The 19,608-nt window shown below is 37.8% G+C and overlaps 1 protein-coding gene across 1 annotated transcript; it reads left to right on the top strand.

Annotated features, from left to right (window-relative positions):
• The first annotated feature begins 1,276 nt into the window (after positions 1-1,276).
• On the top strand, positions 1,277-15,832 carry CUNH2orf69 (chromosome unknown C2orf69 homolog). Its single transcript, XM_035007448.1, has 2 exons — positions 1,277-1,758; positions 12,208-15,832. Exons 1-2 carry the CDS (start codon positions 1,417-1,419, stop codon positions 13,033-13,035), a joined length of 1,170 nt encoding a protein of 389 aa, XP_034863339.1. The 5' UTR covers positions 1,277-1,416; the 3' UTR covers positions 13,036-15,832.
• The last annotated feature ends 3,776 nt before the right edge of the window (positions 15,833-19,608 follow it).

Here is a 19,608-nt window from a genome sequence, read left to right as displayed (position 1 = left end):
TAAGCTTAGTACATGTAGGGCTGCATGACCTTAATCTTATAGGAATCAGGGAGGTGTTTTGTTTTTGTGTTTTTTTAACTCTTTTCTTTATGTATGAAAAGCTCTTTTTTAGGTTATTTATAAACAAAGCAGATGTACAATATGTGCTCAGGGCAGAAATAGAGCCCATGCTTTGAGATTTTTGCTGACTCGTAAATGTTAATGCATGCTTTCCCTGAGAGCTCATAAGCCTCTTTATTAGGCATAAGCAGGCCCACAAACATTAAAAGTTGAAAATTCCTTTTATTTTATCGAGTTCAATTCCTGATCTATAGTAAGGCATCAATAAATGTTGGCCATAATTTTTTTTTTAAAGATTTATTTATTTGACAGAGAGACACAGCAAGAGAGGGAACACAAGCAGGGGGAGTGAGAGAGGGAGAAGCAGGCTTCCCGTGGAGCAGGGAGCCCGATGCGGGGCTCGATCCTAGGACCCTGGGATCATGACCTGAGCCAGGCAGACGCTTAACGACTGAGCCACCCAGGCTCCCCAGTGTTGGCCATAATTTTTATAATTCTAATATTGTCTCCTATAAGGCTCCTTATAGTACCTTGCCTCACAAACAGCTTGAGATTTAGAATACTGAACCCTTCCTCCCCGCTCCCTGTCTTTAGCATACATTTGGCTAAAACTTACTCCTACACAACTGGCCACCAACACTGGTTTTTGAAAACCCTAAAATAGCAAATCCCGTTGGCTGCAAACACCAGGGACAACAAATGTGTAACAGGTAATGCCTTGCCCCATTTTTCCTGTCCCAGTCCATGTGCCCTGTTCCCCATGACCCATTAAAGGTGCATCAGGTTTCGTATCTAACAATAAATTCCCATGAACCTAGAAATCCTCTACATCTACAAAGAAAACTCCAGCTTGTGAGAAAAGGGAGATTCCTTTCATTCAGGGCTCAAAGAACTATAAAAAGTCTCACCTGAATGGTGAGCCTACCGAAACGGGAGCATAGTATACTCAAAACTCTACCCAGTCACCGGACAACGACCTTCGGGCCACTCCTGCTGCTGTGCTTATGCTACAACTGCCGCCCTTCTTTCGGAGTCCTTAGCTCATTCCCTCTTTCTTTGCTCTCCTCCAGCTCTTTACCAGACTTCCGTTCGAACTTCCCGCGCAGCAGAACCCACCAATCACAAACGTCTTTCCTCGGGCCACGCCCCCATCTCCAGCTCCGGGAGCCGAGTCCAATTTCGCGCACACCCCGCCCTTCCTTTACGCACGCTGCGCACCGACGTCGGCCTCTGACGCCGTCGTCGCCCCCTCGCTGAGTCCCGCCCGGGCCGCTCCCGCGGACCGTTGGGCGGCGGGCCGAAGTCCCTCCCTCAGGACCTCCCCCCACCCCTGAACCGCTCTCGCGGCAGCGACCCATGTGGGAGTTCAGGCTCCTGCGGTCGCCGCCGCCGCTGCTGCTCCTCCTGCCGCAGCTCAGCCTCGGAATCGCCGCGTCCCGCTCGCAGGCCAAAACCATGAACCGGGGCGGCGGCAGCGGTGCGCGGTGCTCCCCCTTGGCGGAGGGGCGCCGGCAGCAGTGCCTGCAGCTGTCCACGGTGCCGGGAGCTGACCCGCAGCGCAGCAACGAGTTGCTCCTGCTGGTGGCGGAGACGGCGGGGGAGGGACCGGAACGGCGGGCCCTCTCTGGGGACCGGGCGAAGGAGGAGCCGCAGTCAGCGCCCCAGCATCACGTTCTCTATTTCCCTGGGGATGTGCAGGTAACCTGGGGCCTGCCTGGACACCTGTTCCTTCCTCGTGTGCATGTGCGAATTCCCTCAATTTCCCCCTCGTACTAGTGCCGGGTTCCTTGCCTCCGGAACACACCCACACATGCACTGGCGGCGTGGCTCTTGCGTTACTCCACGAAATCCAAAACCGCCCTGCCACACACCTGACCCCCTGCTTTTGGAGCTCCAGCGGGAAGGTGTCCTTGGAGGGTTACGACCGACTCGGAAGAGCCAGCTGTTAGTCCAGGCTTCGAGGGGGTGGATTTTGAGACAGAAGGAATGAGGCACATAATGTATATTCATTCTAACTTGGTTTTTCAGAGGTGCGCGCGCGCGCGTGTGTGTGTTAGGAGACAGGGATGGCTTTTAAATTAACTTAGCACCTAGTGTTCCGAAAACGCTGGCAGTAATTAAAAAGAAAACAATTTAAAAAAATTATAAGGGTATGACATTTTTAGTTACCCTAGAAAAGGAGGGTAGGTGGAAGAAAAGGGACAGTAATTGCTAAGCATGTCAGTATTTTGTGCTCACCTAAATTCTCTACTTTTGTATGAGATTTTATCTTTATTATTAATTTTTTTAAGATTTTATTTATTTATTCATAAGAGACAGAGAGAGAGAGGCAGAGGGAAAGCAGGCTCCTCGCTGAGCGGGAAGCCCGATGTGGGACTCAATCCCAGGACCCTGGGATCATGACCTGAGCCGAAGACAGACGCTTAACCATCTGAGCCACCCAGGAGCCCTATCTTTATTACTCATTTTATATCTTCAGACAAATATTCGTGGATGTATTGTCCTGGAAAGCTGGGTCTTAATTGGATCTTACTGCAGAACTATGTTGTCTTATACGGTAGCCATTAGTTGTATGTGGCTATTTAATTTAAATTAAATAAAAAATCCAGTTCCTCAGTCGCACTAGGTGCATTTGTTCAAGTGCTCAGGAGCACCTAAGGTCTGTGTGTACCCTAATGGACAGCGCAAATACAGAGCATGTCCACGGACCATTTCCATCATCACGGAAAGTTCTGTTGGGTAGTGCTGGTGTAGACAGGTAAAGCTAAAATATGGCTAGATGTGTTTCTTATACCATGAAACAGTATTATTGATTGTTTTTGAAATGGATGCTTTAAAATGATATAGTTACAAACTTTGTGCCCTGTGTCAAATTATGATTAAGATATATGTAGTTTTTTTCTCTTGTTCTTAAAATAATTAACTGTCTAATTAACTGCTAATAACAACTATGAAAAAACTAGTATTTAGATTTAAGAGAAGAGACTCGGTTAATGCTCTGTTGCTCAGTTTGGGAAAACAGCGTGACATTACTGATAGCGACTTGCAGAGATTTGAGGAAAAGCTAGTGTGCATCTATAACGATGATGATGATAGTAATGATAATGAGCCTTTATTGAGCACCTACTAAATGTTTATAAAGTGTGACAGCCAGAATACAATACAGGTCTAAAAAGTGCTAAAAACACTTAGAGTAATACCTCCTTTTGTTTTGACATCATCCATTTCCTTATGTAGCCTGAAATTCCATTAGCTTTTTGGACAGTGATATAGTGTTGATTTATGCAGAGCATGAAGTGCTTTAAAAACCCAGGTCCTTGGGGTTCCTGGGTGGCTCAGTCGTTAAGCGCCTGCCTTCGGCTCAGGTCATGATCCCAGCGTCCTGGGATCGAGCCCCGCATCAGGCTCCTTGCTTAGCGGAAGCCTGCTTCTCCCTCTCCCACTCCCCCTGCTTGTGTTCTGCTCTCGCTCTCTCTCTCTCTCAAATAAATAAATAAAATCTTAAAAAAAAAAAAAAAAAAAAAAAAACCCAGGTCTTTTAGAGAAGAAGAAGATAATGCATCAAAAGGCTTTGAGGCCAGATTGCCTAGGTTTGAACCCTGATTCTGCACTTTTAACCATGAAATTTCTGGCCAATTACGGCTACCTCAACTATAAAATAGGAATAATAATTTATAGGATACCAGTGAGGACTAAATACACGAATACCTAAAGAGTAACAGTTCCTTCTCATCTTTCTGATGACCTTTTTTATTATTGGGCTCAGTTTGTGGACTTTTCTCCTCTACCTTTACTCACTCCCTTAGTGATCTCTTTGAGTCTTGTAGTTTTACATTCTACCTGTACTCTGATGACCTTCAACATTTGTGTATCTAGCCTAATAGATTCCCGGAGCTTTAGACTTACCTATTGCATGAACACTATTTTCTTTTGGATATTTAATAGATATCTCAAACATAAAATCTCTGAATCTTTCATTTTAAATCTGTTTTTCCTTCAGTCTTCCTCGTCTTAGTTAATGGAAATCCTTTTTTAGTTGCTCAAGTTAGAAATCTTGAAGTTATCTTTTAGTAACCTCTCTTTCATACCTCATACCTCCATCAACAGATAAAGTTGCTTCCCCTTCTAAATCTTTCTGGAGGCAATCAGATGGATCAGTTTAAAAGTAAGTCCAGTTAATGCCACACCACTGCTCAAAACTCTCCAGTAGCTTCCCATGTCACTCAGAGTAGAAACCAGAGAATTCTTGATGGTTTGAAGGGCTCTTCACTGTCTTCACCTTTTCCCACTCTGTTGCTTTTCTGACTGTCTCCTTCTTCTGTTTTACTCTGCCCTAGCAGTGTTCTTCATATTTCTCATGGTAGACACACTTAACCTCAGAAGTTTTGCGCATACCGCTTGGAACAATCTTCCTGCAGATATCTATGGGATTCATTACCTCACCTGTTTTGAGTCTGCTCAAAAGTTGCCTTCACAGTGAGGCCTTTTCCGACCAACCTATTTAGTAACACATGTATCCGCAGGATCCCTGTTAGCTTTTCTCTTTTATTTTTACCCATTTTACTGTATTATTCATTTGGTTTTTTGTCTGTCTTCCAGCACTACAATGTAAGCTTCATATCTGTTTTTTTTTTCACTAATATATCTATGATGCTTAGTGACTGGCATGTAATAGGTGTTCAGTAGGTAACTTGTTGAGTGAATGAATGAGTATATGTAAGTTGCTTTGAGCAGTGCACGAAGTGCTTGGTAAATCTTGACTATTATTATATGAAATACTTTTGGCTCAGATTTCTTCATCTCTATCTTTGTACTTGATTTTTATGAGCCTCGTGTTTATCCATGTGAAATTTACCCTGTTAGATACAGCTCATCTTATTCATGTATCAGTTCTTTTATAGAACCATTATTCGGGTTTATATCATATATAGATTAAATAAGCATACTTTCTATCTTTATTCTTAATTTGGATAAATACTGAACAGAATTGGGCCAACAACTTTGTAAGGTACCATTAGAAGCTTTACCTCATGTTAACACTGAATTAACTGGTATCAGTTAGATCTGGTTGTCCATGTAATTTTAAATTTTAATTACCATTACTTTCTTGATGTTCCTTTTGCAATCATTTTGTTGTCATTGTGTGTCCTTTTTTTATTCTATATTGTTATTTTCTCATTTGAATTAATAGGCGAGCTGAGAACATAGTAATATTTCTTTAGGTACTTTGATGTTTTTTTAATCCATCAGTAATGATTTTGGAGAGGGGAATCAGGATTGGTTTTAAATAGGCGCTTTCCAATTTTCTTGAGTTATCTTGCTTTTAAAAGCCTCAGGTTATAAAATTATACTTATTTCTCTTTTTTTAAAGTATAAGCTTACAATTTGATGAATTTTGACAAATGTTACAATTATGTAACCAATGCCACAATCATGTTATACAACATCTCCATCACCCTGAAAAGTACCCTTGTGCCCCACTTCTGTCAGTCTCTTTTCTCAGCCCCAGGCAACCACTGATCTGCTTTTTTTCACTGTAGTTTTACTGTTTCTAGATTTTCATTAATTTGGAATCGTAGTATGTAGTCTTGTGTCCGGCTTCTTTCACTTAGTATATAATGCTTTTGAAATTCATTCTTACTATTGCCTGTATCAGTAGTATGTTCCTTTTTATTACTGAGTAGTTTTCTGTATATGGATATACAATTTGTTTACTCATTTAGCACTTGGTGAACATTTGGGTCATTCCCAGTTTTACCTTTAAAAAAATTTTGTTTTCCTAAAGGCCAGGATAAATAGATGACTGTGCCCTAAGTGTATGTCCTGGTGAGTGAAGACTCACTTCTCCTGTGTCATGCCTTTAATACTCACACTACTGCCATACTCACAACACTCCTGAAACCTGATATGTGGGTTTTTTCCCCATACCAGGTGATGCTCTGCAACACCAGCTGGGTATCCTAGCACTCAATTCTGCCAGTATCTACTTGGGGTTATTGTCACATTTTACAAGTTAAGGGCTCAGTCCCACAAGACTGCACCCCCCACTTCAGATGCCAATCGCAAGTCCCAGGTTGTCACTTGTGCTGCTGCTGACTGGCTATAAGTTGGGGTTGCCATGATACCCTCCTTAGGTTCAGTTAATCTGCAAGAGTGGCTCATAGAACTTAGGGAAACGGTGTACTTACTGTTTTCCCACTTACGAAAGGATATGATAAAGGATTCAGATGAACATCTAGATGGAAGAGATGCATAGGGTATGTGGGAAGAGGTGTGGAGCTTCCAAAGCCCTCTCACAATACACCACTCCCCTAACACCTCCGTGTGTTCACCAACCTAGAAGTTACCTGAACCCATACTTTGGGGATGTTTTATGGAGGCTTCATTGCATAGTCAACGATCAATCATTAACTTCCATTTCCAGCCTCTCTTTGGAGAATGGAGAGTGGGACCGAAAATTTCAAACTTCTGATCATGTCTTGGTCTTTCTGGTTGACCAGTTCCTATCCAGGAGCCCACCAAGAGTCACCTCATTAGAACAAAGGTGTTTCTGTCAACCAAGGAAATTCCAAGGGTTTTAGGAGCTCTGTGTCAGGAACCAGGGGCAGATACAAATATATGTATTCTATTATTTCACACTTGATCTTGTGCCCTGGGGCTTCCTATGCTCTTGTCAGGCAGCCTTCTTAGGCTAGATGCTGTTATGGTCCTTCTAGCTTGCTAACTTGGGATGTCTACTTTATGCTCAGCAAAGATGCCCCCTTCCCCCCGTTTTTGATGGAAGTACAGCTCATATCCAATATAGTTATCCTTGCTCTGCTGAAAGACTAATCCGCCTAGCTTGAAACTTAATCATGAATGTCTCCAAACTGTTGGAGAACAGATGTCAAGTTTTCCTAAGAATCTTTTGTACCTTTACTTTAGTAGCAGTATGGGGTGGGCCTGTAAGTTTTTGCAGGCCAGCAAGCATCTACCTGTAGAATAAACACCCCTTAATCTCTCCAAGAGATTCTTTTGCTATTTGCCTCACTGTTGATGAGGAGAAGCATCATGCCCCCTACAAGCATTCCCCCTACAAGGCAAATAAGTGGGTTACATTTCCAGTTGGGATGAAAATTCTCAAAAGAAAACATTCTCTTTCTATAGTCTTCTGCATTTCTGTAGATTGGCCCTGGGTAATAGCCGGAGTTGCAGAACCAGTTTTGGCTACATGTTATCAAGTCCTATGGGGATGTCTTGTGTCTTTTTTTAGAATATGGGAATATTTATCCACTGTTTTGAGAACTGGGTTTTGATACAACAGTAATAATACTATTTTTATATTTTAGTGCACACAGTTCCTTAGTATAAGCATTTTTCCCTTCTGATCATGTAACCTGGGGCTCATCAAAGAAAATATCAAGTTTTTAGATTACCTCCTATGTGGTAGAAACTAAACTGAGAATTGTAGAATCTTGAGTTCATTTTGGCTCATTAACCAAATAACTGTAATAGAAATAATACTTAGTTTCTAGGACCTCAGTTTCCTTAGCTATAAAAGGATTTAGATGAGCCCTTTGAGATCTAAGTTCCTATTTTAATTTTATATCACAAATCTGAATGTGCAAAGGGCAGTAGCAGAATCCATAAAAGTTAAATGATAGCCTTCTGGGAATAAATATTTTTCAACATATATGACACTGTTAACATTAATGAGATTATGAACTGTTAAGAAGAACTTGAGTATCCAGTTGGGAAAATTATTAAAGGACATGAACAGAGAATTAACAAAAGGAAAAAATGAGAATTGTTAATAAACAGAAAAATATTCAACCAGCTTAGGAATCAAAACATGCAAATTAAATCGAGAGTAAGGTGTTTTATCATAGTAGTGAAGATTTTTTTAAAAAATCAATGCTAATAGCCAGTGTGGGTAATGTGGGTAAATTTTTGTATACTTCCAGTGAGAGTGGAAATTGATATTAATCTTTTTGATGGAAAGTCTAAAAATTAAGATGCAAATCTATATTTACTGATATGGAACCATGCCTGTAATATATTATTAAGTGAAAACTGTATGTATAAGCTTGTTGAGGGAGAGGTAAGAATGCTGTCTCCTATACATGTTTACAAATGTGTATGTATACTAAAGAAAACTAGAATGCTAGACTCCAGAATTTTAATAATGATTTTTTTTTAAAAAGATTTATTTATTTTGAGAGAGCGAGAATGAGAGAGAGAGAGTACATGAGTGGGGGAGGGTCAGAGGGAGAAGCAGGCTCCTCGCTGAGCAGGGAGCCCGATGCAGGACTCGATCCCGCAACTCCGGGATCATGACCTGAGCCGAAGGCAGTCGCTTAACCGACTGAGCCACCCAGGCACCCCAATAATGATTATTTCTAATTGGTGGTTTTATGGATGGTTTTTCTGTCTTCCTTATACCTTTGTTTATAGACTAAATTTTTGTAGTATTACTTTTATTAGTTTTAGATTTTCAATAGAAAAATATGTATTGTTAAAAATTGTTTATTTAAGGTTCTACATTGAAAAGTAAGTCTCCTTTTCATCCCAATCTCTCCAGTCTCCTATTTCTCTTCCCCAAGGCTACCACTGTTGCTGATTTATGTGTTCTTCTAGAGACATTCTATGCTGATGAAAACTTTTTTTTTTTAAGATTTATTTCTTTATTTGAAAGATTGAGAGAGCGCGCACATGTGAGAATGTGCGCCTACAGGCGTGCACGCTTGGGGGGGTGGGTGTGCAGAGGGAGACGGTGGAGCCTGACTCGGGGCTGATCTCAGGACCCGGAGATCATAACCTAAGTGGAATCAAGAGTCAGACCGTCAACTGACTGAGCCACCCCGGTGCCCTGCAAACTTTTTTTTTTTTTTTTTAAACACAAATGGTAGCATAGCTTACAGGAGTTTTTTAGCCCTTATTTTACAATGCATGTGAGTACTCATAGAGCTGCTTTATTCTTCTGAAACAGAAATAACCTTATACATGCTTATTTATTTATGCATATATGCAAGTATATCACTGAGATAAATTCTTAGAAGTGGAATCACTAGGTCAAAAGAGAAGTACATTTAAAATTGTTCAACATAGTATATGGATGTTAGAATAAAGGAAAATCACAACTGTGTTTCTTTCTTTCACACCCTGTATCCAGTCAATCAACAAATGATGTTGACTCTACTTTCAAAATCTATTCAGTCTGACCACTTCTTACCACCTTCATTTCTGCTACCACTCTTGTTCAAGCCATTTTCTCTCGGCAGGATTATACTTCAGGAACCTCCTACTGGTCTCCCTGTTTCAACTCCTGACTCTTCAACATAGGAGCAAGAGTAATCCTTTCAAAACATGTTACATCAGCCCTCTGCTCCGAGCAAAGGCCAAAGTCCTTACCCCTCCCCTTCTCCCCAACAGTCTTTCTGATCTTGGCGATCACTTTCTTTCTTTCTTTCTTTCTTTCTTTTAAGATTTTATTTATTAGAGAGAGAGAGCGCGCGTGTGCACAAGCAGTGGGGGAGAGGGAGAGGGAGAAGCAGGCTCCCTGCTCAACAGAGAGCCCAATGTGGGGCTCCATCCCAGGACCTGGGATCATGACCTGAGCTGAAGGCGGACGCCCAACCGAGCCCCCCGGGCACCCCCACTTTCTTTTTGTTCACACCATGGGAGCTACTCTAGCCTCACTGCTGTATCTTGGCTATATTAGACATGCTTCCGCTTCAGGGCTGTTTGCAGTTGCAGTTCCTTATGCCTGAAATATGAATCACTCCCTTGGTTCCTTTAGATACTTCTCAACTATCATCTTACTGGAGACCACCTTGGGTTTCAAATAATAATCTTCCATCCTCTCCAAAACCTTGCTTTTGCCCTGCTTTTTAAAAATTATATTCCTTTTGCCCTGCTTTTTAAAAATTATATTCCATTGCACTTAACCACCATCTTAATATTGTGCTGACTACTAGCCACTTGTGGCTATTGACCACTTGAAATGCTAGTCTAATCAAGGAATTAAATTTTTAATTATATTTAACTTTAAATTTAAATCTAAAAACTGAGAGTTCAGTTCCTAGAAAACTTTTAAGTATATTTGAACAACTTGGATATGTGAATCTACTTTTTCAACTGTAAATTTTATGAAATCTAAATTCAGATCCAGTATTTCCAGTGAAAATTTAGCATCCAAATTGAGATGCGCTATAAGTGTAAACACACACTAGATTTCAAAGACTTAGTAAGAAAAAGAAATGTAATAATCTCTCATTGGTTTTTTATATTGGTTACATGCTTAAATTACAGTATTTTAGATATATTGGGCTCAATAAAATATATTATTCAAGGTAGTTTCACCTGTTAACTTCCTACGTTTTTAAATGTAGCTACTAGAAAATTTTATGTATGGATCATGTTATATTGCTGTTGGACAGTGTTGCTCTGTTTACTTATGGAGTTGTTTATTGTGTATCTCTGTACTAGAATGTAAGCTCCGTGGGGGCAGGGGTTTAGTCTCTTCTCATCCATACCCAGTAGGCAGGTATCCAATAAATCTCAGAATAAATGAATAAATTTGAATGAATTCCCCCCTTTTAAAAATAGCTACTGTGAATAAAAATAAAAAGGAAAACAAAATTTATATGCATATCCTAGAATCTATGCAAAAAGTTATTTATATAGAATGCTTATAAATAAATAAGATCCAAATAAAAAAAGGCCAAAGTTATGAACAGACACAAATAGAAATCCAGGTGGGTAATAAATATGTAAACAAAATTACAACTTCATTCAAATTTTCAGTAAGTCCAAATTAGAATAAGCTATCCTTTGTGTAAGAAATTGAGTGAAGATAAAAGAATTATACATACCTCTCTGGAAGATAGCATTGTAGTCTGTATAACTAATCTTAAATTATGAATATTCTTTGACCCACTTTTTCCATATCCAGGAATTTATTCTTAGTTATTTATTTTTAAAAGATGTTATTTATTTAGAGAGAGCTGGGGGAGGGCCAGAGGGAGAGAATCTCAAGCAGGCTCCACTGCCAGCATAGAGCCTGTGCAGGGCTTGATCTCATGACCCTGAGATCATGACCTGAACTGAAATCAAGAGTCAGACGCTTAATCAACTGAGCCACCCAGGCACCCCATATACAATAATTTATTTTTATTGATATAATCAGAGATGTATAAAAAGATTTTTCTAGAACGTTCATTGCAGCTTTGCACAGTTGACCCTTGAACAATGCAGGGTTTAGGGGCACTGACTCCCACACAGATGAAAATCTATATATAACTTTTGATTTCCCAAAAACTTAACTACTAATAGCCTATTGTTTACTGGAAGCCTTTCTGATAATGTAAACAGTGATTAACACATATTTTGTATGTTATATTATCATATACTATATTACAATAAAGTAACATTTTTCTTCAGAAAATGTTATTATGGGGGCACCTGGCTGGCTCAGTTTGGTGGAGCATGGGACTCTTGATCTCAGGGTTGTGGGTTCGAGCCCTACGTTGGGTGTAAAGATTACTTAAAAAGAAAATCTTTAAAAAGAAAAGTAAATGTTATTAAGAACATCATAAGAGATAATACATTTACAGTATTATGCTGTATTTATAGGAAAGAACTCACTTGTAAGTGACTTGCACAGTTCAAACCCATGTTGTTCAAGGGTCAACTATAATACTAAAATTAAAATCAAACTTAGCATTCAGATTGTTAGAGTAATCCATAAAGGGAGGGTTCAGGATGGGAAAATATTTTCAAGTTCTGGGTTGGTCAAAAAGTCTGTTTAATAAACCAATTTTTATTTTCAGTTAATGTGTTAGGAATAGGAGATTGTATGTATATTAAATAAAATTTATTTTAAAATATCCTTTTAAAGTAAGTTTTATTTTTAAAATTTCTACTATGCTATTTAGCTATATCTCATAACTCTGTCTTTTGATGGATTTTAGGTTTAAACTAAAATTATTTGTTTAGAATCTTATGATCAGAAAGTAATGACGGATTTATAGTTTTCATTTCTAGTACATTAACCACTGGTCATATAACATCCCAATTTACTCCACAATAAAAATGGGAAGGTATTTTGTGGAAATAATTTTATATAAATGTGTACTTAATGCTTGTTTCATCTTTCTTACCTTTCAGAATTACCATGAAATTATGACTCGTCATCCTGAGAATTATCAGTGGGAAAACTGGAGTCTAGAAAATGTTGCCACCATTTTAGCTCACCGGTTCCCCAGTAGTTATATTTGGGTGATAAAGTGTTCCCGAATGCATTTGCACAAATTCAGCTGCTATGACAATTTTGTGAAAAGTAATATGTTTGGTGCTCCAGAACACAATACTGACTTTGGAGCTTTTAAGCACCTTTATATGTTATTAGTTAATGCTTTTAACTTAAGTCAGAACAGTTTGTTATCAAAGAAGAATGTGAAAGATTTGAATAAGGACTCCAAAGCATCTAATTGTAGATCCAGTTCTTCTCACACTACTAATGGTTGCCAGGGAGAAAAAGAGAGGACCTGTGAAAAATTTGGTGAGTCCACCATGAGTTTTTACCCACCATCACTGAATGGTGCTTCTTTTACTTTGATTGGATTCAGTAAAGGTTGTGTTGTTTTGAATCAATTGCTTTTTGAATTAAAAGAAGCCAAGAAAGACAAGAACATAGATGCTTTTATCAAAAGCATAAGAACAATGTACTGGCTGGATGGCGGTCATTCTGGAGGAAGCAATACTTGGGTTACTTATCCAGAGGTCTTGAAAGAATTTGCACAAACAGGGATTATTGTTCATACCCATGTAACACCTTACCAAGTATGTGATCCAATGAGATCTTGGATTGGAAAGGAGCACAAGAAATTTGTTCAGATTCTTGGAGATTTTGGTATGCAGGTGACTAGCCAAATTCATTTTGCAAAGGAAGCTCCTTCCATAGAGAATCACTTCAGGGTTCATGAAGTATTTTGAGACTACAAGAATATTAATGTACTTGTTCAGTGGAAGAGCAGAAGCACTTTGAGTGTTATAAATTCAGATAATGAGATATAATTCATAGATGCATTGTCAGTTTTGGGGGGGCGGGGGGAGGAAGCACACATTCCTAAAATGAGTGTAATGTGCAATAGTATTCCTTGCTTGTGAATGTGAAGTTTTTACTTTGGATGGGGTTAGAATTAGTTCAGTTGAAAAGTAAAAGATGGTTTGTGATAATCCTACAAGGAGATACAAGACCCTTAAGAATGAAAGTTATGATATAGTCCTTATAAAAGGTAATGAAAATTGTTATTGTTGGAAATAGTTTATTTTCTGAGTATTGTTTGGAACTAATTTTGGTGACACTAACAGTAATTAGCTGTTTGGCACTCGAAACTCCGTTTCTCTTCAAATAAAGCAAAGGCACACTGATGTTTTCCGTAATTTTGGAATAACTGTACCTTGCCTCTCATGTTTTGTAAGTTCATAGTCATTCTTTAATGGGCCACCAAGTGTTTTTTTCTTAATAGTCAAAATATATTTGTTTCCAAATTTCCAAGAACATGCAGTAGTGTGCAGTTGGTTTTTAAAATCATTACACTTAAGTACTATGGCTTAATTTTTAATTGATGACTTTTAGATATTTTGGAGTTTCTTGACTCTTGGCCAAAAACCAGATCTTTTAGAAAATTGTTTTAAATTGAACATAATTAAGTATATTGGGTAAAAATATGCTACAGATTTTCATCATACTGGTCTTTTGAAAGAGATCAACTTAGGTGAAATAAATGTGTAACACTCTATTTGTTACTACTCTATTGAAAAGGAGACAGATTCTATAGATCTAAGTCAGTGTTTCTCCAGAAGCATGATTTTGTCTGCCAAAAGAAAGCAGCTCTCTTTGGCCAAAATGCAAAATTATATTGCTATAAGAAAAGTTACAGGGAAAGTTTGAAGACACAAATGATTTAATTTTGGCTCAAAAACTGAATTTGCTTAACACTGCTACATAATTTGGGTGAGGTTTCCTTCTGCTTGTTTTTCTTGACCTAGATAAATACATTTTGAGAAACCAAGATCTAATGAATGTCAACCAACATTGATAGCTGTGTGATTACAATAAAAGGTGAAGTCACTTTTTTATTGTTTATTAATAATTAGCTTTTGCAGGTCATGAAATAATTAAGCAGGGAAGTAACATTGCTGCTTTCAGACTGAAAAAAAAAAGAAGACACTGAAGCTTAATATCTTAATAACCCAGAGGACCTAAATTTATAAAATATAGAATTAAAATGTTAATCTCTTGGTTTCTTCCCAGAATTACATTTTAATGACTTTATAATACATTCCACATATTCAGACTTACAGGAATTCTTACTCACAAAATGCTTAAAAATAACATCCCTTAATTCTATAAAGTACAGAAGAGTATCTCTCATTTTTAAGGACAAGTTAGTTTATATTGCTTCAGTTTCTTTAAATACCTGTTTCTTTTGAGACCAAAAATTCGCAACAAGGAGACAAGTTCTGATTCTAGCATTTTATTACCTAATCTTGAAGTATTATGATTGGATGGCTTCTTTCAATGTTTAATAAACCTTGGTTAAATTCATGTGTATCTAATGTTAAGTAGTGAAGGTAGTGAATGCACTAATGAGGGGGGAAGGAAAGGCACTTATTTTTACAAGATTAACTAAAATGGAAAAAGGACTTTTTGCAGAAGGATTCATTTAAAAAATGAGATATTTAAAAATCTGGGTTCTTTATCTAGTCATGTGACTGCTTACCTTGTAATTGTTGTATGTTCAATGTATATTAAAAATAACTCATGGGACACCTGGGAACTGCCACTGCAGCAAAGTGAGAGTGTTGAAAGTAGAAATATTTTCTTGAATGAAAATATATTCCAGTTGATCCATATTCAAATAGTTTAAGACTTCAAATTTGTCTTCTTTACATTTGTTTAAGACTATTGTAAATGTTAGTATATCCTTTTGGACTGTGCCTTTGTGTTTGTCATGAGAGTCAACTGAGAAGTCATACAGATAATGTGAAAGTTGTTACCACCACAGCATGAATGTACAATTGTATTAAATTTAATCCAGAGAAGTCTGTTTGGATGTGCTTTATGTTACCAGATTTGTTAAAACTTCAGATTGTTACTTGGGAGGAAGCTATTTCTTTTCACTTTGCTAGTTTAGGTTTCTATATGTTTTCATTAACTCTCCATGTTTCTTCATATGAGCAACTTTCCTTGTAAAAATACATTTCTTTTTCATTTACATTTCACCTTTAAATTGCCCTACAAAAATTTGCTTTATTTCCATTTCTTCTGTTAAATTTCTTGGAGAAAAAAATCACTCAAAAATAAGTTTTTCCTTTTATGTGCTAATCATTTCAAGTATCTGTATTCCTTTTGCTGTCATTAAGAGACTTAGAATATGGTGTGATCTGTTTTTCATTTCATTCATATAATATCTAAGCACCCATCAAGGGCAGGAAAGATCTAGGCAGAGACATAACAGTCCCAAGCATTTGAGTATAGAAATGTATAACAGACCAAGGCTTAAAAGTGAAAATATGAAACAAAAGGTAGTATTCTTAAAAGAACTATTCTGTTAGACTTCATTAAGGGCCTTTAAGAGAAACATGTTTTAGAGGATAAGATATATATGTAGATAGACCCCATCTGTAAATCAGGTTGGTCTTTACAAAGGCAGAGAGGCTAAGCAGCTCTTAGTGGTAGAGACAGGCACTCACTCAGGATGGTCATTTTAGTATCCCATTTAATGGAACTTAAAAAAAAATAGAATACAACTTAGGTGTATTTAAAACACCGCAATAGTCGTGGTCTGTATGCTTGAAACCAGACTTGAAGGTAATAGCAGGGATATGTGGGAGACTGCCAATCTGCATTAGCTCCTCCTCACTATATGTGTTTCTTAGCACTGGAGGAAGGAGTTACCGCAGAACAGCTCCAACTCCATCCAGACCTGCACTCCAGCTTCCTGCGGGGGGGGTTTGTTTTGTTTCTTGTCAACTTCTTAGATGTCTGTTGGCAACTTTAGATAGGTGAGAGAAAAGCCTCCCTTCTAAGGTTCTTCCAAATGTTCACATTGCTGCTGTTGAAAATAATAAGTCTTGTTGACTTTATTTCCCTTTTAAAAAATATTTTATGATTATATATATGTAATAATATATGTATTTTATGAGTGACAAGTTTTAATTGCTGAATAAATAGAATTCCAATGTAATTATGTGCCAAGACAAACACTGTTAATGTTCACGAAAAACTAGTATTTGTAGTCTCCACATGTATTTTAAAAAGTTATTTTGAAAGAGTGATACATAGAGGGGCAAAAAAGTCATATAATACACAACTGCAGATTCCAGTCTGCCTACCTAACGTTAGTCTAGCTTCTCAGAGGCAATCACTATCACTGGTTTCTTGTGTATCCCAGCAGAGATAATTCTATGCATATACAAATGTTTACTTACAGAATACCTTTGTTTTACACAAATGGCAGCATACTATACCCATAGTTTCCAACCCTTTGCTCATTTAATTACCTTGGAAAAATTTCTTGCCAGTACTACAATACCTCTGTCTCATTCTTGTGCTGCATAGTATTCCATTTTTATATTACCCTCTGCTGTCTACTTGTTCATTAATCTTATTTTGTATCCCTTTGTCTTACTCTGTATCTTTTGTCCGTGTGGTACAGTGAGTTGTTTTGCTGACAGAGGAAAAAAATTCCTTTGTCAATCAGGTCAAGCCCCCAAACTGTAGCCAAAGAACAACAAAGAGATGAGCTGCACCTAAGGGAGAAAGCATGGAGAATGACTGATCTGGTCACAACTGTTAATTCCAGTTCTATCACCCAGCTATGTAAGCCTTAGGACAATCACTTAAGCAATCTGGATTGATAAAATGATTTCTAAGATCCCTTTCGGCAATAAAGTTCGAAGATTTGCAACTTCCTGAGAAGTTGCAGCTAACACATACTGTTTAATATTTTATACATTCAGAACATCTCATTTGGTCTCAATTAGGTCAGCAAAAAAGATAAAAATATTTTGCATTTAAAGTAAACACTCTAACATTAAAGATTATGACCAAGGAAATCATTTGAAAACTTCCCAAAGGGTTCACTTATAGTTTTCTAGATACTATAATACTGCAACAAGAGCCATCTCAAATCTGAAAGCTAGCATCAGCCATCAACTGTCCTTGCCCTGAATTATCTCTTTGTATTTTTGCAGCAACCCTAAAAAAATACAAGCTTAAAGATGAGGAAAATAAGCTTCATAAAGATTAACTCACCTAAGATCATCCAGTTTGCTTCCCAAATAAACTGAATTAAAATGAATATTCATGGGAAGATTATAATCTCAGTTTTACTTCCAAGTTTTCTACATGACTCTGGATATATACTTTGCACTGATTCTCTCACTGGGTTTTAAAAAAAGAAACAAAACCAAGGAAGGTTTATTTAAAAGCTGACTATAAGTACTGTTGAAACTAACAGAGTTTTTGTCTTATTTTTCTTCCCAAAGGAAAAGGAATCATTGAAGAATTTCTTTGCTTAATCTAAGAAGTAACCAAAGATGAAAAAAAAAATCTAATAATTAAATCTGGCTAATGTAACAATTCCTTTTCTAACAGACCATCTTTTCACTTTTGTTGACCTGAGTAACCAGTATCTCTTCCTAAAGACACTTAGGAAGTTCAGAATAATTTTTTATATATTTTCCTTTCTTATTTATTATAATCTGCTTTTTATACCTGAAACTAATCCAACTCCAAACATAGGATATGAATGGATAAATTATTTTAACAGAAAATTATTTTCTCCATAATTAAAATGCACCAACTTGATGCACTCAGATTACTTTAGATGAGCACATTTGTGTTCAGCAAATATATCTGGTCTTTCTTCAGTGACATTGCAATAGAATTACTAGGTGCAAAACAAAGAATGGCACAGATCCACACACAATGGCTCATTGTCTTCAATGATGACAACATTATTGGGATCTCTCCTGTATTTGTTCTTTAAAAAATAATTTTTCTCTAAAAAAGGGACAGGTGGAAAAGCATTTAGTGGGGAAAACTAATTGGGTTGAAGTTTAGTTGTAGGTGTAAATTAAAGCTAAAACAGATTTGAATATTTTCTGACATTGAAAAACTGAAAAAAGAGGCAGGCCTGACTTATTTTGAGTGCCAAGAAAAACCAGGATCAGATTAAACATGTTTTGGATGAATCACAAAACTAATAATCCAAATTACTATCATCTGGTCCAACTGTTCTCAATCCTGATTATACATCAGAACAACCTATGAGGTTTACCAAATATATTGTACCAAACCCCAAACATACTAAATCAAAATCTACAAAGTTGGGGCCTAGACATGTGTTTTAAAAAGCTCAAAACGGGGGGGGGGGGCGCCTGGGTGGCTCAGTTGGTTAAGTGACTGCCTTCGGCTCAGGTCATGATCCTGGAGTCCCTGGATCGAGCCTGCTTCTCCCTCTGACCCTCCCCACTCTCATGTGCTCTCTCTCTCTCTCATTCTCTCTGTCTCAAATAAATAGATAAAATCTTAAAAAAAAAAAAAAAGCTCAAAAGGGGGTGCCTGGGTGGCTCAGTCGGTTAGGTGTCTGACTTCGGCTCAGGTCATGATCCCAGGGTCCTGGGATGGAGCCCCATGTCAGGCTCTCTGCTCAGCGGGGAGCCTGCTTCTCCCTCTGCCTGCCGTTCCCCCTGCTTGTGCTCGCTCTCTCTCCATCAAATAAATGAATAAAATCTTTAAAAATAAAAAGCTCAAAAGATAAATGTAGTAGATATTGTTGGTTGCTCACCATTTTTCCTAATCTGAATCCTGATTTTAAAAAATTATCCATGCTGTCCCCATATATACCCCATGTGCCTCAGAGGAAGAGGATTCTAAACTCCAGGAGACCCAACTGGCCTAAGGGTTATTCCATACCCTCTCCCAGTGACTGCCTCAGGGATGGACAGGTCTAAACTACTTTAAATCAATGAGACCCAAGGATTTGGTGGCAAATCCTGGGAAAGCTTTTGCATATTAAGAGAAGGCCCTTGGAATCCAGCCTGACTCCTCCACTGCATGTAAATGAAGATGCACATGGCTCAAACTGCTATTGGCAATCATCCCATGACCACGAGGGTAGCCAGCCTTAGGATGATGCCAATGCCGCAGTTGAAAATGGGAGAAAAAAACCCTAGAGGCTCTTGGTGACACTACTGAATCACTGGATCAGAAATACTAAAGCCCGTTCTATCAGCAGACTTCATGATAATGATTCAATACATTTTATTAAGTCCTTTTAAGTCGGATTTTTAGTTATTTGCATCTGAAAGCTAGAGTGGTCCCACCCAGTACAGCAGTCTTTCAACCATAACAATCTGTATTAAATAGAAACCATATAAACACCAATTCATATTTATTTAATCTATAAATCTGAGGTTTTCTTTCCTATTTTAACAAAGAATGAATCTTTTAAAAAATAATTTATATGTGGTTATATTTTTCCAGTATTTGAG

Source organism: Mirounga leonina, unplaced genomic scaffold (genome assembly GCF_011800145.1).
Source record: "Mirounga leonina isolate KUSES-001 unplaced genomic scaffold, KU_Mleo_1.0 Mir_151, whole genome shotgun sequence".
NCBI lineage: Eukaryota > Metazoa > Chordata > Mammalia > Carnivora > Phocidae > Mirounga > Mirounga leonina.
This window is presented reverse-complemented; position numbering and strand designations above follow the sequence as displayed.

Coding starts and splice junctions, on each gene's coding strand:
- CUNH2orf69 (XM_035007448.1), top strand. CDS start 1,417: ATGTGGGAGTTCAGGCTCCTGCGGTCGCCGCCGCCGCTGCTGCTCCTC. Junction 1,759..12,207: donor ATTTCCCTGGGGATGTGCAG/GTAACCTGGGGC, acceptor CTTACCTTTCAG/AATTACCATGAAATTATGAC.